This window comes from Plectropomus leopardus, chromosome 8, assembly GCF_026936395.1.
Source record: "Plectropomus leopardus strain MGB_pleo_1.0 chromosome 8, ASM2693639v1, whole genome shotgun sequence".
NCBI classification, from domain to species: Eukaryota; Metazoa; Chordata; class Actinopteri; order Perciformes; family Serranidae; genus Plectropomus; species Plectropomus leopardus.
This window is the reverse complement of record NC_142183.1, coordinates 15651433-15679294: the sequence shown is the minus strand read 5'-3', so window position 1 is coordinate 15679294 and position 27862 is coordinate 15651433. Positions and strand designations below refer to the sequence as shown.

Sequence of the window (27862 nt, the reverse complement as noted above, 5' to 3'; positions counted from 1 at the left end):
CCAACATAAATCACGACGCAACAACTGAAAGTCGAATGTGAAATCCATGTGCTGGAAAAAGGAAAATTAGGAGGTAATACTGATGGAGAGTAAAATCTCCATGTAAGCGATAAATGCTTACATAATTACATCTGCTGTGAGCTCACAAATGTGTGAAATAAGCTTGACAGGTTTGGAAGAAAAAGGCAATAGATTTTACACAAACCAAAGAAAAGTTGAAATCTTTTTTTGCCTCCTCAAACCTCTCCGTGGTTATAGTGATCTGCTAATATCAGCCAGGTTGCGGCTCATATGTTGGGCTCAGCTCAGGGGGATCTCTTCCACTCTGCCTCTAAAATTTCAGCCTCCATTTTACCCCAGTGCTTCCTCTCACCTCCCCTCCTCCTACTGCCTCACATTTCTTGCCTAAAAACGCAATCAGACATGAACGGAGGGGCTACAAACGATGCAGCAGCTTCGCTTGCCGCAAATACGAGACTACATAGGCACATACTCATGCACAGCAAGAACCATTCCTTGAATCTCATGCTTGCCGAGCCACCCTTCCCCCACCCCCAAGCTCACTCTCATGCTCGCATACATGCACCTTCCTTAATTAAAGACTGTGCTTCTGAAGCTGTTCTGACCTTTTATCAACTGTGATTTATAAATACATGTAAATAAACTGGGATAATAGACACAAAATGGTGCGCATGTGAAGGGGCAGATTCATTCACACCGTGCGGCATGTATGACAGGCAGCATTTGGACACAGATTACTGCTGATTCTATATTTTTTCTCTGACAACACATTCATTAGATTCGTTGTAGCAAAATGCCTCGCCAAAAAAAACCAAAAAAAAACCGAAGGCCAAATCAGAAATGGAGCTGGTCTCAGGGATTGATTTCATTATCTCTCCCTCACTCTGAACTAATGAGACACAATCGTACAATTACCTGATCCCTGTGAAATCTATTTCTTACATCTGATCTGCAAAGTCAGTGTGTAATGTCGGAGTTACCGGCTCGAGAGATGACTTAAAACATTTGCATCTCAGTGCTGCTTCAATGAATGAAAATGCACCATTTTTTGGCCTAACTGCATCAGCGTGAGCCTTTGACGGCATGCACTAGGTGTGTTAAATGTATAAGCATTAGTCATCTGCATCAAATCCAAAACTGAAGATCATCTCCATGTGTGTGCAGTGGAACTGGATCAGTCCTGTTCTGTTCTCCCTCACTCTGCTTCTAATAGACGAACCACAGTCAACAAATGGGGAAACGGAGGGCTTGGGATGAATACTAAATATGAATTCTCTTTCAGAAACCGACAGCTCATACATGATGGTCTGTGTTCTACTACAGCAGCAGCTCATCTGATCCCAGTCCTCCCCTGCCAGGCCCCACAGGCCGCAACTATCTAACAGAGTGAGGAAGACGAGTTACCTGATCGTACCACTCCCGGTTGGTACAGGTGCACTCAGGCCACCATCCTCCTTGTCCACTGGAGTTGTTGCCGTTTACTTTGGGGCCACCTTTGGATTGGCCCTTTGGGTTGGGGCCTCCAGGGCCCCCACCAGACATAATCTTGCCCTTACTTCTCCCCAAAGTGCCCCCTCCTCCTCCCATGCTTCCACCTCCCCCTGAGGCCGGAGGGGGTAAGGTCTGGCCTCCCCCGTACCCAGGCGGGTATCCATAAGGCTCGGCCTGCCAGTCTCCTCCATACGACGGGGCGTCCATCCTACGCAGGGCAGCCATACGGGTCACCTCATAACATTCTGGGCACTTGCAGCAGTGGTGGTGTTTGTGCATGCTGGCTGTGCTGGCTGGGGCTGACGCTGAGCTGAGCGGCGTGGCACTCTGTCTCTGCTGCCTCCTCAGATCTCACACAGCACGCTGTGATCGGCTCACAGAGCGCTAATGCCGACGGAAATAACACTAATCACAGGAATTTCTACAGATTTTCCCTTTTTCGTCAAATCCTGTCACTCTTCGCTTTATTCCTCTCGGACGAAGCAAAAAAAAAAAAAAAAAAAAAAAGATCAGGAGGGACGGAAAGCAGCAACAGGAAAACAAAAATACAAAATGGGCACGTAGTCTTTGTCCTCTTGACGTAGAAGATCAAAGGAAATATTCAAAATATTGTATACGACCACACAATCAGAGACCAGCCCCGATGATAGAAATTTCCTCTTGCTTCTCTTGGTTCACAGTGATACGCATATAAATTCATAGATATATATATATATATTCTTTTGTTTATATATCATATATATTTACACACACAAATACATATAAAAATATCAATATAAACAGACAAGCACAAATACAGTTATGTACAGGGATAAATGTATATATATAAATATCTATATGCGTGTGTACAAATATATATATAGATATATAAACAATATGTATAAATAAATGATATCCGCAGATGAAAATCTTCCTCAGTTAATTCTTAGTATCTTCCCGCTCTGTCAAAAATCTCACGTTTTTCCTCCTGCGTTGAAAACCGTTGTCTTTCTCTCTCTGTCTCTTTTCTCAGCTTGCAGAGAGGAGCTGAGGACTGGATCGCCTCTCAGCCAGCTTGCCCTAGATGTGGATTATTCAGAGGGATGCGAGCAAGCAAGAGGGAGATGGAGAGCGAGAGACACAGGGAGAGAGAGCGGGAGAGAGAGAGAGAGAGAGAGAGAGAGAGGCAGGGAGGGAGGGGGAGAGAGATACGTAGCAGCATCCCTCCAGCACCTCAGCCCTGACAGCCACAGCCAATCAACTGGCAGCGCTGCCATCAGCAGCAGCAGCACCAACAGGACTGAGCGCTTCACTAGCTGCTCTTAAAGGGGCCGCAGCGGCTAAACCTCACTGCTGCCTGCCTTGGGTGAAAAGGTGCTGCTTCACAAATCAAGGCACAATGAAAGCGTTGTATTTGTCTATTTCCTCATTATAAAGGTCAGAAGTCGCAGTCTGCAGTCTGCTGATGCCGACCCTCAACCCCGTTCCACCAGCTGCGAGTCTGATCCACGTTTTTCATCAGACCAATGCAGCCAAAATCCAACTTACAGTGAGCAACCCTGTCCCTCCGACTGGTCACTGGTCACCTCCACGGTCATCTCTAGTTCAGCTTAACAGCTTACTTGTGCAAGTGATTGGCGAACCTCGGGCTCTGTGTCACAGCACACATCTGTGCATAATCTCACAATGGAAGCAGGTGCGACACATGAAAATCCTTTTTCTCTCCTGGGTTTCGCTAGACCTGCCCCTCAACGGTGATGCCTTTTGAATCACGCTGCATTACTTTACATCACCCCTCTTCCTTTTTTAGTATTACTACTGGCACAGCAGCACTGCTGCTGAATTAATTTTACTGTCAAGTCCTGCACATGTGCAGGATTGGGTCAAAATAAGAACGTCAAGAGGAAAAGCTGCACTCCACAAGCCTCGTTTAAGAAACAGGGGAAATATTTTATGTTCACAATGATGACATCAACACATGTGTACGAAACCAACAAGATTACACGCTTGGGCTTTCGAGTGGGTGGAGGATAAGATTGAGAGTGAGAATGTGTGAGGGGGGAAAAAGAGAGAGAGAGAGACTATATGGCTTTCATGTATCTGTGGCAGTTATATTTTCAGTAATGCGATTGGACTGCCTGTGAACCGTTTTGCACGCTTGTGAATTTGTGGGTTGATCACTGCTAGATATAAAACATCCTGACACTGAGGATGAAGGTTTATTCTTTTTAGAGAACTAAGAGGGAATGTTACAGTGTCGCCATTAAACCCCTGCATATATGCATTATTAATGAAATGTGACGGGGAACAGAGCTGGGTGTGTCTCCATGGGGGAGAGAGTGTATTTGTACATAGTCTGCATGTTACAGAGCTCAAACGTAAGTGCTGTTTTCTTGTTTTGACATAGTGCCTTTAAATCATATGTATATTTATGTGTATATGTGCAACCTTGATGTTAAATCCAGCATGATTTCAGGGTGAAGGCAGACTGCATTGTGTTGCAGCCCTTCCAGGAGGCACACAGCAGGCTCACTAAAAATTACACACAACGCTTCATTACAATGCTTTTCTTTCACTGGAACCAACAGAGATTTGCCAAAAGAAGGCAGAAAGATGAGAAACTTGGGCATCTTTAAACAGACACTAGAAACCACTGAATGCCTCAAGTTACACTGTCAGATGCAGCCACAAACCTTTGCTGAAGCCAATCAGAGCAGCGAGGCGGGGCTTGGAGGCAGCGGCTTGAAAGGACGATGTAAGCATATTGATCACAGCACACATGACCGAGCACATGTTGCAACCATCCTTCCCAAGCCTCGCTCTCTTATAAACTGTCCACAGTGCATTTACCACACAGGAGGGTTTGCAGTGAAAATACTATACTGCACACAATATGAGGTATTAGGATACACACTATACAGGCAACAGAGACAGACAGAGAAAGATCCCCTGCACTGAATGAACACAGATATATCATCTGTATGGGTGGGTGTAGACACACACGCACACACACACATCTCCAGTATGAACTAGACATATTTGATACCTCCAGGGGAAAGGAACCTCTCCCTTTAAATATTACATAATATAAAATATATAAAGAATTTGGTCCGTCTTCTTTAGAGCCAATCAATCGCCGGTTTTCTGTATCACAAGCAGAGCAGGAAGAGGAAGTTAATATGCACTAATCACATAAGAGCTATTACAAGAAAGAAAAGGTCTTGAATGTTAATGCAGTGTTGGCGAACATGTCCTGTAAGACATCTAATTTTTCAAAGTAATTTTGTGGATAAAGACATCTTGATTTCCTGTTTTGATTTTACTCTCACATTTCTGCTTCTTTCAGAGTGAACGTTTTAGTAGAGAGCTGCTGACCTGAAATGGAGGCAACTGCAACCTCATTCAGATAGCATAAAACCCACATTAGTACAATATAGTGTAATCAAATACCACAGCCCTGCAATAAATACAACCTTTGTGCAGATTATGTTAAAATTTTTTGTCGCGACTGTGCAGCCTGAGTTTTGGTTCGACTCAATTACACTATTATTTTTCAGGTTTGTCGTTTGCAGTGTCCTTTTATTAGATTGCATGATATTGTCAAATTTAATCTGCAGTTTGTAACCTAATAAAGCTGTCACCTATATAAGATTATTTTTCCATTTGTGACACAGTGCCAGGTTGAAAAAGCAATATTCAGTTACCGGCATTTCTTTAGTGGGTAGACATAAATACCAGAGATAAAAAAGTAAAACCATTAAAGAAATGGAGTTTTGTTACTTCCAAACATTCTCTCTCATTCGCCACTCTCAAAAAAGAGAAGAAAATCTTTTTGTAATATTTACTGAAACAGCGAATTATCTCAAATACAGAAACAACACTTCACAGCAGGGTGTGATTGAACTGTTAGCTTGTAATTACACTCTGACTCGTACTGAATTTAATAACTATCCTGGAGAAAATACAATAAGAAAATCTTGGCTTAAGTGGACCCTGGAGAACAGCAATCTTGCGGGACTCATCAAATTAAAAAAATATATAAAAAAACACATTCACCAAACATGTATCCATGCACACATATACCTGTACATGCTCATGCATGAGTGAGTGGTGTTTGTGTGTGCAGTCCTTGATAAATATTGTGCCCAATTAAACTGCTCGGAGTGGTGATTTATCTTGTGAAATGAAAGCGCTAACCTCTGACCTTCTGTTGACAAATGAAAAAGATGGACCTGTGATTTATGGCACAAACAAGGAAATTATCCTGCGCTTTTCAGCAGAGATACTTCTTCACATCCCACCTTGCAGCTCCCCCAACACTATCAGCTCAGCGTCAGCCTGTCGGCCCTCATTACATAAACCCACCTGGACACCCTGTAACAAACACACACACACACACACACACACACACACACGCACACACTAACATACACATGCTGGTAATGAGGATTACAACCCCCCCTTCAACCACAGCACACACCATGTATTGAGCTTTTCAGTCATTTCTAGGCATTTCTCAGAGAAACTGTGTGACTACTTCTTCGTCACCTGACCGGATGCTGCGCCATAAAAGGACAGTCGGTAGTGAGGCAGTCTTAAAGAGGCAGCTCCATGTCAACACGTACTAAGCTGCTCTACTGTAGCCTTGACTAACTGCAAGAGGGGGGTGAGGAAGCAAGTCTTAAAAGTCACTCTCAGTCAGTGATGCATCTTAGCAGAATCCACTTGTTTCCTCCACAAATAGCAGATATTGAAAGGGAAAAATCTTCAGAGGAATCTTGATACTGCTTCCACTGCTCAATGAATCACAGCTTTATAAAGTGTGAATGTGCAAGAGAAGGGGGATGTTTGTGCACAGCAAAAGAGAGAGAGAGACCCCAAGACACAAAACTGAAAAGATACTCATCAATTTTGTACTAAAAGCTAACGCAACCTGCAGAGGAGCCTCCACAATGCTCTCCCACCGAAGCAGAAAACAAAGGCTCCACGGCTAAGACTCCTATTAATAGGCCTCAGTGGCAGAGAACAGCTGCTGCTCCACCACACACACCAAACGCAGCACCTCCAACTGATGGAATAATGAGAGAGAGGAGCATACACATGGAGCAAAATGAGGAATACAAGATGGCAAGAGTGGGAGATTGTATCAGAGCGGTTTAGATTTTGTACATGTAGCAGCAGAAAGAAAGAGAGCTATGAAACGAGGTGCAAGATGTCAAGAGACGAGCCGGAAACCAGACAAGAAGGTGAAAGCAGTTGATAAAATATGATAGAGGTGCTTCAGGTCCACGAAAGAAGCTACAAGTAAGGAGAAACGAAGCTAAGGTGCCCTACGTGTGGGTAGAAATGCGATGACTAGAGGGGGCATTACTGAAGCATGGTGCTGAACAGAAGGGGGGGTAAAAATAGAGAAGAAGAAAATAGAGAGACGCAGAGGAAACGACAGAGTGCTTATGTGTCCAGAAATGCACTGGATACAAAATAAACTCGGTGTAATTACCTATTCACCTTGTCACAGAGCAATGCATGTGAAATCAGCGTGCTTGCTGAGTGTGCATCATCACGATTGTGCTCGGTGCGTGCACGGTGTAAAAAGCTGAGCAGAAAGAGAAAGGGAGAGAGAGAGAGAGAGAGAAAAAACAACAAAGACACGAATTAAAAGAGGAATGAAAAAGACAGGATGAAAAACAGAGAAGCGAGGAGAGAGATAGATAGAGTCAGAGCAGTCTGTAGGGATGCAGGCGGGGGAGGAATGTGGTTTCCATGGCAACCCGAGGAAGGCTGAGCTCTGGGTGTCCGTTCCAGCTCTGCACTGCACCGGCCCTCGCCTCTCAGCCGCCTTGCTCTCTCTCTCTCCAGCCTCCCCCACTATATCTTTCTCTCTACACCCCCCCATCACTTCTCTCCTCCCTCCCATTCCCTGCGCCTCCTCGCCTCCCTCACCTCCCTCCTTCATGTGATAGAGGGAGACACACACACACACGCGGCTCCATATTATCCAGAGTCAACCTGTACTGTCACCGTATCCTCATGCAGATATTGAGATATGTGCTTACAGCCTGCATCTCCCTCTCTGTTACCCCCTGATCCTCACGCCTCCACCCCCTCCACCCACTGCACTAGTTCTGGGCTCAGCTGAAAAGCCAACGCCTGCGGCCACTGTGCTGCCATGTGCCACTGGCCGTGTTGTAATGGGGAAGGCATGTGAACACAAGGGCTTTAAACCATACTGAGGAACATGGCAAGCCTATGAGACATATTTCTGTCATGACTGTCGCTCATGTAAGCAGCAGGTTGCCCACAAATCCTGAAGCAATCGCTCAACATTTTGGGAAATAGGCTTGTTCGCTTTCTTACCAAGAGTTAGATGCGAAGATTGATACCACTGTCATGTCTCTGTGATAAATATGAAGCTAGAACCAGCAGGTGGTTAGCTTACCTTAGCCTGACACACAGTCTGGAAACAGGGGAACAAAGCTAGTCTACGGCAACAAAGGCTAAATTCATATTACAAGCAAACGTGTTCATAGCATCATATTTACTGGACAGATACAAGTGTTCAATATTCCTTTAAATCTTTGGCATCACACGCGGAGCAGCAGTAAAAACCCAAACATTGTAAAACATCAACTGATCAACTTTAGGATTTAAGTGTTTTACAGCTGCAGGTGAAGAGAGCCATGACAAAATATTTACAAAGTGTCACATAATTACTGTCCAAGTATGATTAAAAGCCTACATACTATTAATTACTGTGATCTGTACGAACATAATAGATGCAAATTATCATGTAGGTGTTGAAACGCTGAAGAGAAAATTAATGAAGTTTATTTTTAGCATGAAATGTTAACATCACAATGATCAACACAGATTATTTGCAGATTCCATCTATTCAAATTGATCAAACAAATCCATAGAAATCAATTTCTGGACACCTCGGACTGCTTTGTGATTTCGCAGTTATGTCTCAACATCAATAAAGTGTTTGTCATCAACTGTCAACTGTCGACTGGTGAATGTGTAATAATTTGTATCTGCTTCTATTAGCAACAGCTGCTTTTTCTGATGCCTGAATAGAATAACTGATGAGACATTGTGTTCAGGAAACCTCTAGGAAACATGGATGTATTACAGTGGAAACCCATTTTTGCTTTGCTTTACTCACCTTTGGCACATCGACATGGGACAGGGTCACCAGGCCCGAAACACGCTCCACTTTGTGAGGGCTCCTCCTGCTGGTCACTCGCACCCGAGATACACCCTCCTCTTCCTCCTGGTCCTGGTCTTGGGTCTGGTCCTGTGGAACATGGGTGAATAAAATTTGATTTGAAAAAAATTTCAGTCTATCCGCTGCGCCCTGCCAAGAAACAGTCTAGCAAATAACCCCCTGTAAATTTCAGATTAAACTAACAAGCTATAACATGCCAATTAGTGGGTTTTAATGGTGCTAGGCTGTGAACTTGTTGTGAACCAGGTTAGCTGTTTGCCTTTATCAGTCTTTTTTTTTTCCAGCGAAGCTAACTAGCAGTTGTCTGTAGCATTATATTTCACACACAAATTAGAGTGTTTTTAATCATCTCATCTATCAGCAAGCACTGTGTTTAATTTAGCGTTGTTAGGCCTCAGCCTCCCTCCAACTATGCTTATTAAAGATGCATTAAAAGAGAAACTTGTGTAAGGTGAAAGCAAAATCTGAATCTAAGACATAAAATAGCAAAAGTTTAAAGGTAGAGTTCAAGTATAAACATTAATAAAATACAAGAAAAAGTAATACATTTGTGTAGACAGCACTTGCAAATGAACAAACTGAATATATGCAAAATGAGAAGTAATAAATACAGGCTAGAAATACAAAGAAATGCAAACAGTTTGTAAAACAGCAAGTATACAGTATATATATAAGGTACTGAAATTGTACTGTAGTGAAAGGAGAATATCTTTGCAAAATAAAAAAATAAGAATAACAGTGCAGAATAACACACACCAACACTCAGGTATTTGTTGTGAAAACAGTCACCTGCCAAAGTAACACAGAACTGAACCACGTGGTTCACTTCATCTAATATTTTAAGACAAATGTCAACATAAATCTAAGCAGCAAACTTGTACGTGATTTAACAGAAATTACCAAAATCTGTCGGTGGAGAGGAATACACAGAGTCCACAAACCTGAAATTCACTGGGCTCATTCCCACAGTTCAGACCACAAAGAACCTTAACTGACAGCAGAGGGCAGCCTTGAGAGCAAGTCATCACTGGTGCAAAGTTCAAAAAAAAGTTTTAGCTGAACAGACCCAAAGATTTTCCAAACACGTGGTGCCTTCTCTCTCAGCTGATACCCCCAAATTAAAATTAAAACTGCTCAAATTGAAAAGACGAGGCGAGTGCATGTATAAACACACACAGCCCAAAGCATGCCGGCTGCTGCATCACTTCGACTAACAGAGCTGCAAAAACACAAAACACAATGCTTTTCTCCATGAGGCACTGGTATGGATCAGATATACTATGCGTTATTTCAGCAGGTTTCACTTTGACGGCTCTGTTCCCACATGGCAGCGCTGACAGGCAGGTCAACTGACACTGTCAGAGCCAGAGCTGCTCCCCCCCAGCTGCCTGCGCTGTCTGATCTTGGCAGTTAAGAGTACGTCCTTTGCAGTGTGCACACACACTTACACCCTCGTATACACTTACAAAATTATGCAGACATAATTTTTATGAGTCCATCAATTAATTGTTTCAGGTTATACAATTTTTAAAATGTTTCAATTTATTCTTGGCTATTACTTTCTTAGTTGTTATTGGATTTTTACAAAATAAATTTTAAAAAGTTTAAAATAAAAGTTCTTGCAATCAAAATACTAGTTATGGAATCAACTAGACTTATAAAAACAGTTTCTGCTCTCACTATTTCTTTCACTTACATTCAATTTTCCAAAAGGAGCTATTCTCCACTCTCACCTGCTACTCTGCACCAAATCAGGGAATTTGCAGACTCATTTAGTTTCCCTGCCCTACTCCACTCAGGTGACAACATGGCTAGAATACCAATGAGCACCTCAACCGGGCGTCCATTAAGCAGCTCGTTCCCTCTAAAACTTCTTCTTCTTCCTCTTCAGGACTGTGCCTGGGCCCCACAAGCAGCTGGGATCCAGACAGGGAGGGATGTGGGGAAGGATCAGGAGCCATGCTGCACTGAATTAGAAGCTCGACAGGGTGGATCACAGAGTACATAGAGAGGAGCTTAGGAAGGCCGATAAAGTTCAAACCACAGTCATAGTTTGGGTTTTTTTCTATGGGAGTGACAGATTATAAATATGAGGCACTGCAATTGACCTTACGCGTGTCAGCATCAAGGAAGTGCAACAACTGCATTATTTTGTCTTCTAACTTAGTGTGTGTTAAACTGTTTTAACCTTATGGTAAGTATTAGTTAGCTAAAGATAATGGGTAAATGGTCAAAAGCATCTGCCACTCTAACTAGAAGTACAAATGCAATCTTGATCTGACTAAACATTAAATGCTATTCAATAAAAAATATTGAAACATTATTAGGAGCCAAACTATCTTTAGGATAACAGTATTCAGCCAAAATAATCAACAAATATTGATATTTTTTATAGTGTTAAATAACATCCGATTTAAAATTAACTGTAAAGAACCGATGATAAAAGGACGCTTTACGTGACAGGGCTGTGATTTGAACCTTGCATAAGCAGAAAAATAGATTTTCTCTTCCATGTTCTGTAGACAATGTTATAAATGCGCGGGAATCCTAATTTTGTGTTAAAAATAGTGTCGCTTGCTGAAGCTTTACGTGAGCTAAACTGAACAACGGTATCTGCTCTAAAGCTTCCATTTAATACAGTCCAGAAAATGAAAAGTTTATTGTAGTTCCCCTGTTCAACTGGCCGTACATAATCCAGTTCAGACTTAGTGCATAAATTTCAAAACACATTGCCATTAAGTGATTGAGTGGCGGGAGGGGCTGTTAAGCACGAAGGAATAATGTCAGATTAAAGTTTTTATCTCATGGGAGGACTGAATTGTGTTATTACACTATCACCTTTATATTATAGGCCTAAAACACTTTCTATGACTTAAAAACGTGCATACATGCAAGAAATGACTTATTTTGCAATGCATGAAATCCAGTACACAGTAGATCTGATCAACCAAACGTGCACGGTGGCTCAGTCACATCCACATCCTCCTCCATGTTTGGTTGACATTGCATTCACTGTGCCAATAAGTGAACGATCAGAAGGTCAATGGACAAAGAGGTACAGTGGACAGACACAGCTGTGGTCAAAGGTCAAATATAGGTTACTTTATTATACATAAAATGCATAACTATGTAGTTTAAAGTCTTTTAAATAAAAAAGTGCCATTTTGTTACTGTTCCCCTGCCTTTGCTCAGCAAGCCAACACCGTCAGATAAAGCACAAAGAGGAAATTACATACTTAAAAGACTTTTCTTTTTTTTTTTTAACATACCCATGTAATCTGTAAAACATATAGTAATGAGGGGATTGTATCAAAAATACACTTGTGGACGTGTCTTTTAAAGACCACCAAAAATACTGCACAATAGTACATTTCAACACACATAACATACACAGCGGCAGTGTCCCCTCTAGTTCACAGCTAAGAAGAACACATTCACAAAACGCGGACTGTCTCATATTTCTGATGTTCTGGCTTGAACGCAAATGCACCAAAGTTTTTCTGATCCTCCTAAGGTTTACAAAGAGAAACACCTAGGGTGTCTGAGTGGTCCCCTGGTCTGAGACAAGTACCATATAACAGCAAGGGGCCGGGGCCGGGGCCGGGGCAAAATCTCATCACTTCGTCCTCTTAACATTTGTGTGAAATTTTGTATGAATTGTTTAGTTTTTTTTTTTAATATATTATTTTGGGCATTTTTGCCTTTAATTGATAGGACAGTGCAAATGTGAAAGGGGGAGAAAGAGAGGGGGTGACACACAGCAAAGGGCTGGAATTGAACCCCCGGCCGCTGCGGCGAGGACACAGCTTCTATACATGGGGCCCCTGCTCTATCCACTGAGCCACCAGGCGCCACATGAATTATTTAGTTATGGCCGAGAACATGTTTTTTGAGATCACAGTGACCTTTGAGCACCAAAATCTATTCAGCTAATTCACAACTTCAAGTGGACGTTTTCCCAAGATTTGAAGAAAAGCTCTAAAAAAAAGTTTCTAGTGGGCTGTTTTCATCTCTGAGGTATTTTGGAGTTGACAGTAAATGGTTGTCTTCCAACACTACCAAGACTCAAATTCTCTTAATATGAGGCAAGTGCCCATTCCCGTTTCTGTGGTGCAGCAGGATATTCGAAAAGAGCTGCTCATACTACATCAGTGAACGACTGTAAACCTGCATGCCTCTAAATAAACTGAAATCAGACGGATTCATTCTTGATCTCTTCTGGATAATAAAGAACGGTAAGAGTTAGAAATGGACTGTTGCATTTCTGTTATTGGCAACAAGTCTCTGAGGCATCTTTCAGGCCCACATCATTTGATTACATTAGTCTGATGTTTTAGTCGAAGGATCCAGTTTGCCGGTTCACAGGGATCAAAGCTGGCCTGAAATCTAATTTGAAAATTACATTTGAAAATTTTCTGCTAAAATTAGACATCAGGTTTTTTTTTTTTGTTTTGGACTCACCATGAATTTGTATCCTCGCTTAATTCATGTAGATTAATGTTGCATGACTGTGAGAATAGACAAATAACCACACACACACGCACACACACACACACACACATTCAGCAGGAGCTATAGCGTTTTTCTAATCTCTGCTCAAAAACAGGCCAGAGATCATTCAGTTAATGGGCTACAGAAGTCAGCCAAAGATCAATTTCATTAACATTTTGGCATAGCTGAGGTAAAGTTATGAGGCAATATTAAATCATGCAAGTGATATGAAGTCAGAGGTTCCTACCCATCCAAAGGCTATTAGGAGATCACTGACATGGAACTACAAACAAAATTATCCATATTTCTAACCACCATTTGTCGACTTTTTGGTAAACACCTCAATAAGGTTTAAAGGGACAGTTCACCCCACCTGCAGTGCTCTTAATCAGTCTAGACTGTTTTAACCACACGCTGAGTACCATGTAGTTCCATCATATTGGAAAGAAGGCAAACATCTACACAGCTGTTACCTCCAGCACTTGGCAACCTACACCAAAACAGTCTCAGCTGATAAACAGCACTCCAGGTAAGAAGAAAAATATTTATTTTTTGATTTTGGGGTGAATTGTCCCTTTAAATTAACACAAATGGAAGCTTTTCTCCCTCTAATTCAGTTGTATTTTGGGTCCAAAACTGAAAATATTCTAACAACCACTACATGCAAACATTTGTTATAAACAAAGGACTGTCTGACTTCATGAGAGCAACCCACTGACGAGCAAATGGTAATCAATGCTCTTTTGACTTTCCTCTGCTCCCCTCCATCCTCCAACTTTTATTCCCCCGCCTGACACTCACTCACCAGGTTGAAGTCATAGCCGCCGTGACTCATAACATTTCCTCCACGTAGGAGTGCGAGGGACACAGGTAGTGACACCTCATGTTGGCTGCCGAGTAACCTTTTCATGAAGCCGAGGAGGCAAGGCACGGCACACAGCAGCATGTGTGACACCAAATACAACGTAAACATTAGGAATATTCTCTCCGATCTATAATGTGAAGAAGGAAAATTACCTCCCACGCATCCTGGCTGCTGTCCTCTTTCACAACAGTTTGTTCTGTGTTCAGTTGCAAGGTCACCTCGTAACACTCTTGAATATCTGCGAGAAAAAAACAAAACAATAATAAGCTTTTCTTTCCTTACTTGGATCATTACAAGCAGATGTTAGCGCTTTCTTTCACACTTTGTGTTCTTTATTTGTTGCTCTTTCAGCCTTCTCAACTACACTGCTCCGGTTGTGTGAAAGGATCCAGGGATCTACCATGGGCACACTGGGAGATGTTTTCCTCACTGGGTTAAAACGTGGGGGTGGGAGTTGTCTGTTTACATGGAGGTTAAGTCTACACATTTGCAGATGCTCCTCTTATCTTGTTTCTTGACAAGGTGACTCAGGGAGACAGTCTAGTTCAGTATAATGATAGGTCAGTTACGATGTAGATCTTTGCTTTTTAGCTCCATTTTAGGGTGAGGGTACATGAGCTCCCACACTTGTTGAAAAAATGTAGATACTGCCCCCTAGTTGAGTATAGAGCAACTCATATCCTGGTACATGCTTTGATTTGAGTGCCATAGAAAGGGAAGTCGATTTTTATAAAAAGCTATTTCTTGAACTTACATATGAAAGAGACAGTTCACTAAAATATCAAAAACATATGTTTTCTCATACCTGTTGTGCTAATTATCAATTTGGATTGTTTTGGTGGGAGTTGCCGAGTGTTTAAGCTGTCGGCTGTAGAGATGTCTGCCCTCTCTTCAGTAAAATGGAAGTAAATGGCACTTGGCTTGTGGTGCTGAAAAAAAATATATATTTAAAGACATCAACAGCATTGTCTCTTTCTATAGATCATGAAAAGGTTACTCAAGATAATACACAGTCCTTATTACGAGCTGTTTCATGTAGGAACTATTTTATTACTACCGAAGTACACCTGTCGGTCATATTACTGCTCACAAAAGTCTGTGGATTATCTTCAGTAACCTGGTCACGATTTGTGGGAAATGACATTGCTGTTGAGTTTGCCAAATGTATTTTTTTGGTGCACTGAGTACCACAAGCCGAATGTCATTTAGTTCCATTATATATGAGAGAAGGCAGACATCTTTATGGCCAATATCTTCAAGACTCGGCAGCTCACACCAAAAAAAATCTAGATTGATAAATAGCACCAAAAGTAAGAAGAAAAATATGCATTTTTGATTTGGGATCACTGTCCCTTTAATGTGAAAGATCAGGAAATGTGTACTATAAAACAAACTTCCCTTCCTTCAACATTAAGCATGTAACAAGGTATAAATGACGATGCTAATGTTTAGGTCCATGTATAGGGCCTATAATGTTCACCATCTTAGCTCAGCATAACAAACTAGCATTTAACACAAAATACAACTAATGTCAGCATGCTAGCATGCTCAATAAAGACAATGTTAATGTTTTTTTTGGTGGGTATGTTTACTATGGTCACCATCTCAGTTTAGCGTGTTCACATGCTAAAGCTGAAGTTCCACATAGGAGTAATATTAGTAGCATTGACTCCTCAGCCTGTTCCTCAACTCCTCCTCCGTACTTAAGTTTTCCTTTTCTTTTCAGACTCAACCCCTCTGTTCTCATCCCTCCTTGTCTCGTCTCCCCTCATCACCTCTTGGCTCATTATATGCCCATGTCCTGTGGTCACCTATTGAGTGGCAGCCATTTGATAAGAATGCACTGGGACAATTTTGCTGATGTCACGCGCAGGCCTGGTTACTGCACTGTTGACATAAAGAGGTTGCTGGAGAGTTCATCAACTTCCCAAAGTTCAACGTCAGGACAAGACGGCCTGCAAGACACATTCGCGAGAGACTTCTGAGGAAACTTACTCCATTTAAAATGTGTCATTTTCTGCTAACAATGTACCTCTTGTTGAAGCAGACTCAAAGAAAGTTCTCCACTCTGTGTATGTGTGTGTGTGTGTTTGAGACAGAGAGATAAGAGTCAGTATATCTCTATGTAAGATACTGTGAGAACAAAAGTGTAAGAATGGAGCATGTGACTCATCACTGTGTCTGAATGTGGAGGAGTGAAGCCATGTGTGGGCAGAGGAGTTTGTTGCCGAGCTGACTAAAGAGCAATCTCACTTACACAAACTCTTATATACATGCAGACACACATTCTGTAGAGCGTACCTGCAGATGCACACTTACATCCAGGCACAGACATACACGCAAATACCAACAATGACACTAGAACAGCAACATCAATGTTTATTTGTGTTTCTGGCCACCTGACAAATGTTAGTCTCATATTCACTCGTCTTCTAGGTCTGGTTTGGGAGAGTGTTTAGCTCTTTTGCTGCTAAATGCTCCATTATGTTCACCAGCTAGTCACTAACATTGTCTGTTAACTGGTATTGCCCCTTCAGAATGTTGTGATGTTGCAACTTGTAATGCAAATCCACAGATCCCTGTGAAATCTACGCTAGCTTGCAATTTTGTCCAATCACTGCAACGTTTAGCAAATTTTACCAGTCATCACAGAGTCCCTTGACGTTCATCAATTATAGCAGTCCCCTGAATAACATTACCAAGCTCACTTCCTTGTTTCTGGTGGTGAAGATGCAGACAAGTATGACATGAACATCAAATTTACTGACAAAAATTACTACAAAAGACCATGTGAGGCAATTCCTGTTTTGCACCATGTGCAGCTCTGCAGTGAAACACATATGACATCAATTGAAAACTTCTTGACCACAAAACACAGCTGTAGAATTGTTGAAACGCCTTAACAACAGATAAATCACCATGATAGTTTGTTGCATCCACATCTATAGCACATGCTGAAAGAATCAGGGTAAGTTAGATTGTAACAAATATCACATTTCTTTAGAAATGCTGCCATACAATTTGCCATTTTAGGCTGCAACAATGCCAAAACCCTGCAAAATCCTGGAGGGACTGGCTAGCCAGCAACTGTAGCTGGAAACAAGGCTTATCCATAAAGAGTGAACCAAAACAGTAAAATTGTGGGCTGCAAAACCAAAACAATGAGCTGAAAGATGCTAAAAAGGTACTTTGCTGAGAAGAACTATATACTTGGATGAACTGTATACTTGGATGATAATTCTCTGCAGGTTCATTACTATGAGTAACACCTTTCACATGTATTTGTTTCACCCATTGTTTATATAAAATATTGTTAGTTCAGCTTTAAATAAATCTTCAAAACGTTGCATTTGTAAGGTCTTGCAGATTTTGCTCTTCTGCTGCATCCCAGTCACCTGGCTTGCTTTGACATAACTAACACTTCTTATTGCATCGTTTGCATCTATTCCTGTCAGAGGTAACAAAACAGGGAACGTGCTCAATCAAGTCTTGACGTGTTTTAGATCGAGATTCACAGTCACACAAAGTACAGAGAGTTTTTGTTTTACTACTGTGACTTTCCAAAAAAAAAATCTCCTTACTGTTCCAACCCTCACAGACCACATAAATTCCTGGCCACGGAACAAAATACATAATCCAAGCCAGAAGTCTCTTTCTCAGGACTTATTCCCAGATCTCTTTTTGATGTTGGGACTATTTTAGGACGGCCTGGTCGGAGTTCTGAGCCTTTTTGTCACAGTCATAGGGGGTTTCCTGCACCTTCTCTCCGTCCCGAAAAGACTCTGAATGCAGGATCAGCGTGTTTGTGTGCAGTATAGGCCACCTCTATTTGTCATGTACCTATTCAATTGGACTGAAGTCATCTCTGTATTGCCTGCCCGGGTGAATCACACACAAAAAAAGAATGTGCCCCTGGTTCTTTACATGATGAGCAAGCCACAGCTCACTAGAATAACACATTCACGGAAAACTAGGTCACAATTTCAAGGCAGGGCAAACAATTCACCCCCTTGTCACCGCCTCGATAAAATACTCCCCAGGCATTTAGGGTCTTCTGTAATTTAACGTGTCTGTCTGTATGTGTGCCCCAACTCCCTGCAGCCCCCCATGCCTCCCACTGCATGTTTGTATGTTGGAACAAAAGGATAGACGCACAGTTAAGGCAACCTTTGTTCGTGACTGTGCAACCATGCGGACATCCAATCAAGTGGCCAGGACTGAACCCAACTTCCCACACTGCATCAAACACCTCTTTACTTCCCACAGTGCATCAAATATAGAGATCTCTTAAAGACAAATTCTGTAATGTTGGCAGATCGCTGTCTTCAGACTGTTAACGTTTTCAAAACTTTTCTTGTTTGGTAAATTTTCATCTGAGCACAAAAAGTTTAGAGCATGTTCGGCTCTGCTCAGACAGCTCTCTGTAAAATGGTCCAAACAGAACTGGTTCACATGGCCCTGAGCATGTGAAGGCAAACACAACAGGAGAGGATAAGAGGATGAGTAATGTTTATACAGCACTGTATTCCTATTAGTGCTGTGAACCGGCTGCCCCTTCACTCTGCTTCTCCTGATGAGAGCCAGATGTTGGACCAAGCCCTGCACCTGAGACACATCGACCACAGGCCTCTTCTTTCTCTACCCTCACACTCTGCGCAGATGACCCAGAGAGCCAGAAGAGCTGCGGAAGAGGCTTGGCATGACGGCCAAGAGCAGTTTATTTTCCTGTCTGCCTCGGGCTTGGCCCTGATTGAACATTCTTTGTGGGGAATGTTTGGAATCCTGATTTGGAAAGTGATTCCTCTTTGAAACTCCCTTACTTAAGTAATGCGAAGGTATACTACACCTGACGACTATAGTTATTAGATTCAAATTGTTCATTGCGCCTAGCCTTTTAAACTATTCATGTAATCTGCAGAGATAAATGATTACTTAATGCTAATCTCTAATTAAAAGGTTTTCTCAACATAGAATGCGAAGCAGTGCCAATACTTGGAGAAATTGACGAGACGTGACTTTACTTGACTTTTTGGCTTTCCCCCATTCAGGACACAAGTTAAAGCTTTATTGGGCAACTTTTATAAATAAAAAAAATAGAAAAAGAAAATAGGAAGGAGTCTTTCCTAGCCTCTGTAGGATCTGACTGAAGCATGCTTGACTTTTAAAAGCACCTTGAGAGTCTACAGTCATGCTCGCCACTCTGTGAGGCTGTACTTTGGCACAGCTGTGCTATGAGCCAAAAAACATCACCATTAAAAGAAAAAACCTAAAAAAGACAAGCACTTCCAAATGTTAAATGGAGTGGGTGCAGGACCAAAGAAACCTCAAAAGTACTCAACAAATAGACAACAAATAAGTTAGCACACCAAGCAGCTCCTGCTTAGATAAATCCTTCTTAACAGGAGCTGCTTGAAATGCAGAGTTCTTTGTTTTCTACTGTAACTACACTGCGCAAACATGCTCACAATGACAATTTTAAAATGCTATTATTAAGCAGGGTTATGTATAGTGTTTATCATGTTCACCATATTAGTTTAGCGTGCTAATGTTTGCATAATAGCATTAAACTAAAAGTACAGCTAAGGCTGGAGGTAATGTCGTTAGTTTTGCAGGTTTTGGCCGTAAATTCAAAGTAAATGACAGTATTAAAGTTTGACCTGATGGTGGTGTAAAAAGGAGAATCAACAATGTTATTCCCATCCATCCTCAAAGTGACATACATTTCTGTACCAATTTTCACAGCAACCCATCAAATATTTGATGAGACATTTCACAAACATAATTGTCAACCTGTTGGTGGTGCGAGTATAAAAATCAGATCACCGCAGTTGGTAGTACTCCTCTAGGACCAATTATGTCTTTAGTAGTAATTGAGATATTTCAGTCTGGACCAAAGTAGTGGAGCAATCAACCTTGCCATCCCTGGTGCAAAAAAACAGTGCTAGCCAGGCTAAAAAAATCCTTAAAAGGACATCCATGTCTACAGAAACCCTAATTCCAAAGCAAATGGTGTTTTGTGTTATACCATATAGTAGTGTATGTAATTAGAAATAAATGTAACTGAATCTCAACAACACAGGGTTTACAGTGCAGGTAAGACATAATAGCTACTTCACGTAGAGGCTCTGACTTAGCGGGTCCATAAACCCTAGGGCCCCTGGGCTTGGCCCATTGGTAATCCACCCATATAAATACAGTTTATCTATCGATGCCATTTCGTATGAGTGAAACAATCACAAACTTAGACAACAAAACATTATCTTCAAATGCTCTTAATTTGGGGTATCAGCAAAGAACAGCAATGAGTAGGAAGACCCACCTTCAGTTTTTAAAGTCTGTGATCACAACCATCTGTCCTGCCTAAGTGTTCTTGATCAACACAATAGCTAAAGTTTGTTCAAATCCAAGACATGTCTCCTTCAATGGACAAGGGCCTATACCAAACATTAACTAATGAACCACCTCTTGGCTAATTTAAGATTAAAGGTTATGGTGCATTTTTGTATTTGCAATCATAAATATCCCAAAGTTTCCAGCAAAAAGTCACAGAAATGATAAATATGAGTCATAAACTAGTTTGATGATACCTATGTTTACAGTACAAGTCCATTTAAGATTAACACATAATGTAAACATAATGTAGATGGATGGATGGATAGATAACTGGTTATCAGTGAAAAAGATTAAAGGCAAATATATTTTTTGTATATATCATTTGTAACATTAATGGATTCAGTAACATTAACCCTGTGAAACCTGAGAAAATTGGCCTTATTACTTTTAAGACAATGAGAATAAGGCAATTAGCAACTTCACAAGAAATCCAAGCCAAAACCCACCCCCAAAATTATCCAAAAATTAGTTGAAGGTTAAAGATTTCCTGAAAATTTGAAAAGGAAAATACAAAAAAAAAGAAAAAGTGAATTACCTTTAAAAAAGTGCAAAAATAATATATAAAAATATTTCTGTGACATTATTGCGAAAATAAATACTTGCAGTTCTCGTTCTCTTTTTTTGTTGTTGTCTTTTTATCAGGTCATTTTTCTTGTTTTTGGCATTTGTTGCCAAGTTGCATATTACCTTTTCTACAATTTTTTTTTTAAAGAAACCTAACCAATTTGCACAGGTTTCAAAGGTTTAAATGCTTGTGAAAGGAGTCTGAATGCAGCACAAGAAAACTGATGTGGATCCAAGTTTCAAAGGGTTAATACTCAGGCTGCTAACACAAACACAACACGATATTTCCGTCTTCCGGCTTCCTATTTTTCATGGCCTTTCTTGGGCCATTTAATACAGTTCATTTACTAGTGACTGATGACAGAGAAACGCCACATGGTCTCATTATTTACATGTTGATGAGGAAGGTCTAAACAATGGATCACTGAATACTAAAAGCACGGTTGTAAATTAGCTCCGTCAACAAGCCAAATGCTGGTAAAATATGCAAGTTGCTGACAGATTTGCTTCACTCACCAGCCAAAAAACAATGGTAATCTAGTTAGCAGCTGGTAGATTTTGAAATCCACCAGCCAAAGTGACAGGTGGACAAAATAGTTTACTTCCAAACCTGACTAAAAGCCATAAAAGATGTACCAGTTGTGTCCTCCTGACTGGCCAAAAGAATTCTGCTCATCTATGCTACATTAGTAGAAGTCTTTGAATGGGACTTGTTGGACTCGTAAAGACATATTTGGTTGTGAAATATGGACTTTGAATAATGGGATACAGCAAATTAGACTACACCACTGACTTCCCTGTGTTGGAGAACAAGCAAAAAAAAAAATAAAATCCTGTCTCCATGTATAAAACTTGCAGTAGACTATATTATTTAGATTTATTCTCTGTTAAAATGTTCCTAAGATTTAATTGAATAGTTTGGTCTATGAAATGGGAAAAAAAAAAATATTGATCAGCGTTTCCCAAAGCCGAAGATGACATCCTCAAATGCCTTTTTTAGTCCAAAAAGCTAAATATATTCAGTTTAATGTCATAGAAAAGTAGAGAATCCAGAAAATATTCACATGTAACAAACTGTAATCAGAGAATTTAGATATTTTTTTCCTTAAAAAAAATTATTAAAATCAATAAATCAATCATTAATTTAGTTGGCGATAAATATGATAGTCGGCAAAAATCAATGAATCTCTGCAGCTCTATGAATGAAGTATTGTGTTGAAAGTAGGTTCAGCATTGCTTAAAACGCATCACTGTTAACACCATCATACTATATATCTTTAACTGCTGTCGGAGCATCTCCTCCCCCTCGGCTCCCCAGCAGTGGGTCAGCAGTAGCAACAGCAGACCCAAGGGCAAGCATCATTATAGCACGGCTGTGGTAATTAGAAGGACCACTCAACCGTTAGTTAAACTGAAGTAATTTGCTTTATGGGCTTTAAAAGGAACCAAGATTTATATTGAGCTCTTTTCAAAAACACCAAACTTACCATGAAGGTGCAGTTCGTTAATAATGATGACTCTCAGATGAGTCTCGGTAGAAACTATGTACCAGGGTTCATACAACTTACGGCAAGGTAAATTTAAGATCTAATTAATAAATTGAATTCCACTCGAAGACCAGTTTTCTTATAACTGAAACTGAAGGACAGTTTTAATTTCCCCAAATGCTTATTGTAACATAAAAACATGACTTTTTTTGTCCAGTGAAAAGGTCAGATTATCTTTGTCAAATGTAGCTAAAAACAACCCTTTTTAGAGTGGAACACACAAAAGACAATGAGCATATTATATTATCATAAGGTATCTATTTGGTTTACCAACAGAATTGGGAAATATCTGGCATTTATGACCTATTTTCTGAACGATTTCTATACTGTTCTGTAGGATACTCAGAAAATCCTACTTCCCATGTCTCATGCATTTTTAATACTTTTGAAAAATGAATTCAGGTCAATTTAATACCAATTAAGGCCTTTTTTTTTTTTTAGATCAGTGAATTCAATTCCTTTTAAGATTTTTGAAGTATTCATGGGAATCCTCCTTCTTACTCTTCAGGTTGCTTTCAGCAGTAGCAATATCCGTTTACAATAGCTGTCTGGTAATCACCTGTATACGTTTCAAATGATCCACGTATTGATTTAAGTTCATTAACTATGTGTTAGAAAAGAAGACATTTTGTTGAAGCTAAATAAGATTTGTGTGACAACTCTGACCACGTCGTAACTCAGTCTATAGATAGACAGTGTTGTGGTTGGCTTCGTTGAGATTTCAGTGTGTATGTTACAGAGAGCAGTATACAGCCAACCTCTGTGAGGCAAACTGAAAGGCCTCTTTCATAAGACTTAATTGGGAAACATTTAAACCCAGTAAACTCACCGTACAAATTAATACAACCTGACCCTGTCTACAATCTGTGTCTGCCTGCAGACAATCACATGACAGCACAAATCAAAAGCTACACTTAATAACTGAGACAACTGCGTGCAGCAAACCATAAAAATATCACGCTTGAAAGCAACTCCTTTACGCAAGATGAAGGGGGTGTGAAGAGGAAGTCCATCCAGAGAAAACTCTGACGTAATTTAAGCTATAAGGCAGAGTTTGAAAGACTCTCCTTTGCAAAACAAGCAGTTTTATGGTGTTTTTCTTACCAAGAAGGGCATGGAACAGCTGACTGCCCAAGATGGAAGAGACTTTGCCCACGCTGTTCTTCAGGGCCTGCTCCTCTGGGCTGGTTAGGTTGGCCTGGTAGCGTCTGAGCAGCCCCACTGCTCGCTCTGTGTCTGCCCAACAAAATACATACATGTTTAGGACAACAGCAGTAAAAAAAACTATATACAACTACTACAGCTACTACTACTACTACTGTTCTACTTGTTAGAACAGCTTCCTAAAATTTTGCACCGCCTACAGCTTCATGATTTTGTCTCCGTGGGAAAATTAATAGCTCTGATAAACAACAAAAAGAAAAACATAAAAGACAGTATTGTTTTTAACAGTCCATTTTTAATGTCCCTTGTCTGTTTTTATCATGCTGTCTTTCATAATTTTTGTACTCTCTTAATGCCGTGCTATTTTGACCAGGTCTTTCTCCAAAAACAGATATTAATCTCAAGGGACTTCCTGGTTAAGCAAAGGTTAAAGAAAAATCAATAAAGCATATCTTGGCGGTCATTGTTAACAGGGTTAATGATATTTTTATGAACTTATTGTATCTCTCTTTACAGTTAATTGTGCGATTTAGGCTGATTTGGTGACTTCTCGATCTCCGTGGAGAAGGACCTACTCCCTATGTAGATACAAAATGGCTCATTCCAAGGCAATTAAAACACATTTCTTATTTTCAGATGATTATACACTAAAGAAAACACTCTTATTATATAATATTCTATTTCTGCCTATATATCCCCCTAAATCCTACACACTGGACCTTTACAAATGCAGTTAATCCATGGATAAAATACCCGTTCAAATCTGTTACAGCTGCAACTATCTTATTATTATGAATTACTCTACAATTTTTTGATTAATTGTTTATTCTATAAAGTGTCAGAAAATAGTAAAAAATGGTAATTACATGTTCCAAGAGGCCTCAGTAACATGCTTAAATATGAAGTTTATTTCCAGCCAACAGTCAAAAACCCAAATGATATTTAATTACATCATTAAAATAAAAAAAAGTAAAAAATAATAACATGCTGTAATCTTTTGCTCTACAGAAATTAGGCAGTTTATCAATTCACACAATTGTTGTCTCACTACTTTTCTGTCAGACAACAACGTCTAATGCAGATGTCTTAAAGAGGATAAAGTACCATTACACATGAACTTCTGTTTTAAGAGATCGCAGACAGAGGGTTGAATGCAAACATCATTTTATACAAACTATGATATAGTAACAATGATTTTTGTTTGACTTATAGGCAAATGCAGCTCTGCTGTTTGTTACATTTCTTTGCAGAGCACATGAAAGGTATTTTTTCTCTTGCAACGCGGCTGTACAGCTGGTTGTTGAACCCGGTGGGTGGTGAGGAACACAGCACAGAGATGATCACGGAGGTAAATCTACAACTTCACAGTTTCCTACCTGATCCTGAACATTTTGATCGAGAAAAAACTCAGAACAGACAACTGCTGCCCGGAAGTTGCACAATTTCCCAGTTACAGTATTTTTTTAAGCCTTTTTCATCCCTTAAGGGCAAAAGAAAACTTGTTTCTCTAGGGATTATAACTAAGTTTAATGGGCCAGTGGAAAGCCGTGCAAAAACGTTCATGCACTACCGAGCTGGCATTAACCTTAAATTTCAACTTTAACCCAAATCTACTACAAAACACGTTGAACACGTGAGGGAGACAACGTTACGTTAACGGTACTTACCATATTTATGCACCATGGCGTGGCCAACTCCAAAAAAAGTCATGTAAATTACAAATCTGGGTTCTTAGAAGAAAATAAGTAATAATCCCGGGTAATCATGCAGGCATAACTTTCGCTCCTGCTTCCCAAACAAGTAAAGATGTTGAGTTTTAAATCCGGCCCCGTCTGTCTGAAGTGTTTTTCTGCGGTGGTCCACACCCACAGAAAGGGGTTCAGATGTGACAACAGTTTACTTCATGTCAACTTTCCAGAAGTTTTGGGGCAAAACAGCAGCAGAGAGCGTGACATGTTCCTCCTCCCCTCACACACACGCCTCGCCTTCATGGAAAACGGCCCTATAGCTCTCGGCCTCTTTGGCAAACCGTAATATCTACGTTAACATACCCACATATTACCTGCAGTTAGCTTAGATTGTCTTTTGCATGACATCATTGGTGATCAGTCAGTTGGTGAGATATGTTGTCCAGGGTTACATTTTTTCTCTCAAATCGTCTCTTTTTAAAATGTTTGCATGTTGTGCCATCTAGTGGTGCGTTCACGTGGTGCTGGGATATCACAGCTTTAAAGTTTTTCTAATTTGCTTAAACACATTTGTCCACTTAGTTTACACTTTGAGACGTGGTGCGAATTGGCTTGACGTCTTTCAAAAACATATAGGTAAAAGCAAATAAACTTGAGAGAAATTAGCCCAAAAAATAGATTAAAAAAATGTAAAAAGTTTCTTTAAAAATTTTTTTTTCCATATCTACTATTGTTTTTTTGCAGTTTGGGGAACAGTTTTTGCCAAATTGCTCGTTGCCTTTTTCTACTTTTTTAAAAAAAGCAAACTTATTAGCTGATGTGGATCCAAAACCGTTCACACATCAGTCTAAACTGAAAGTCTCAGGCCAAAATTCCACATTTTGTTTGCAAACTGCTCCCACACTCACAAAATATTAAAGACATGCAACAAAAGCAAATATTTCCATCAATCAATACAACTTGTGGTCAAATGAAAATGTACTTTCTATTAATGATTACATAATGGACAACAAAATACATCTATCAGTATAATTCAATTCAACATTGAGGCTGTGCCATTTGTTGATACTTTATAGTATATGCCAAAAAGGCAAGAAAGCATGTCACAGCATGAAATGTTTTCTCTTCCCCAAATATGATTTTATTGGAAAAAGAAATCTAGCCGCACCTGCATTTTTTCCAGCTTTTTGAGATGAAATACAGTAAAAGAGGAGAAAGTTTCCTTCATAATTTTTTTTACTTTTAGTATTTCTTGCCTTTGGACTCCTCGATCCATGCTTGCAAATAGCAACACAAAGGTGTCATCTTCTCACACAGGTGCAGTAGAGATTAACAATTATGTAAGTAATTTCTATCACCTTTGAATAGATCATTTTGTTTTGTTTAACACAGTTCATCCAATAGAGTTGTGGGTCTTTCTATGAGATCAGTATTAAGTTGTATTACCAGTAGAATTGATTACTGTAATGGTCTACTTCCTGGTCTCCCTAATAAAAATATATCTCATTTGCAATTGCTACAAAACTCAGCTGGACATGTGCTGAGGAGAACCAGAAGTTTGGCTTATATTTAAACTTTAGGCTATGTATCTATGACAATGACAATTGACAATTTGACAATTTATATTTTAGTCTGTTACACAGTTTTACTACTTTCTATATCACTTTATTATTTTTTAACAAATTTATTAATTTACTCTTTTGGTATAACATTTTAATGTATTTATTTATAAGTTTTATCCAGAGATTTTTATTTTTCTGTTATAGGTTTTATCCCTCCTAAATTATGGCAACGTTTCCTCAGTCCCTGGTTTTACTGTATGAAGCACTTTGTGTTACAGTTCATTTGTATGAAAAGTGCTTTGCAAATAAAGTCTGATTGATTGACTGATTGAACTGCTTTAAAAAAGGATGTGAAAAATGTGTGAAACCAATGAGAACGTGTCAACACATTTGCATGAGAAGACTTTTGTTGCGCTAAGAAGGTGCTGATGAAGATTAAGTAAAGCCAAGTTTCATTTATCGTGTCCTAAAACTGGAAAAAACAAACTGTAGCCTAAGAACTAGCTTACTTGTGAAAACTTGTTGTACATAGCTGTGCGTAGCTCCAGAGGGAGCTGTGTGAACTCTGAAAAATTACCTCTACTGGGTCAGCGTCGGTGGAGGACTGAAGAAGACTACAGGTTTGAAAATTATACAGAAAAAAAACAAGAATTACAAAGAAGTGAGCTTACCAGGAGCTACATTAGCCGCTACTAGCATAACTCGAACCGAATCTTCAAAGCAACTGTCGGCGGACTAATTGCATCATGGGTAATGTAGGCGCCAAGCTTTAATAAGGAGGAAGAATGTGTGGAATTTCATTGGAGTAAAAAATATTCAAATCTTTTACTGAAGTATATATATATATATATATATATATATATATATAT

At 40.0% G+C, this 27862-nt stretch overlaps 1 protein-coding gene across 8 annotated transcripts in view; it reads right to left on the bottom strand.

Annotated features, from left to right (window-relative positions):
• The window catches only part of dlg3 (discs, large homolog 3 (Drosophila)), a 107289-nt gene extending 79573 nt beyond the window's left edge, over positions 1-27716 (bottom strand). Inside the window, exons 1-4 of one of the 8 annotated variants that reach the window (XM_088080965.1) lie at positions 27665-27716; positions 23684-23815; positions 14228-14313; positions 8657-8788 (exon numbers count right to left, since the gene is read on the bottom strand). In XM_088080965.1, coding sequence (XP_087937091.1) covers positions 8657-8788; positions 14228-14313; positions 23684-23815; positions 27665-27692 — 378 coding nt within the window. In that variant the 5' untranslated portion in view covers positions 27693-27716. Of the gene's footprint in view, positions 1-1425; positions 2587-8656; positions 8789-9660; positions 9760-14227; positions 14314-23683; positions 23816-25410; positions 25727-25805; positions 25858-27664 lie in introns of those variants that run through there. The other 7 variants (XM_042492724.2, XM_042492727.2, XM_042492723.2 and 4 more) reach the window with 7 other exon arrangements.
• Between the last annotated feature and the right edge of the window lie 146 nt (positions 27717-27862).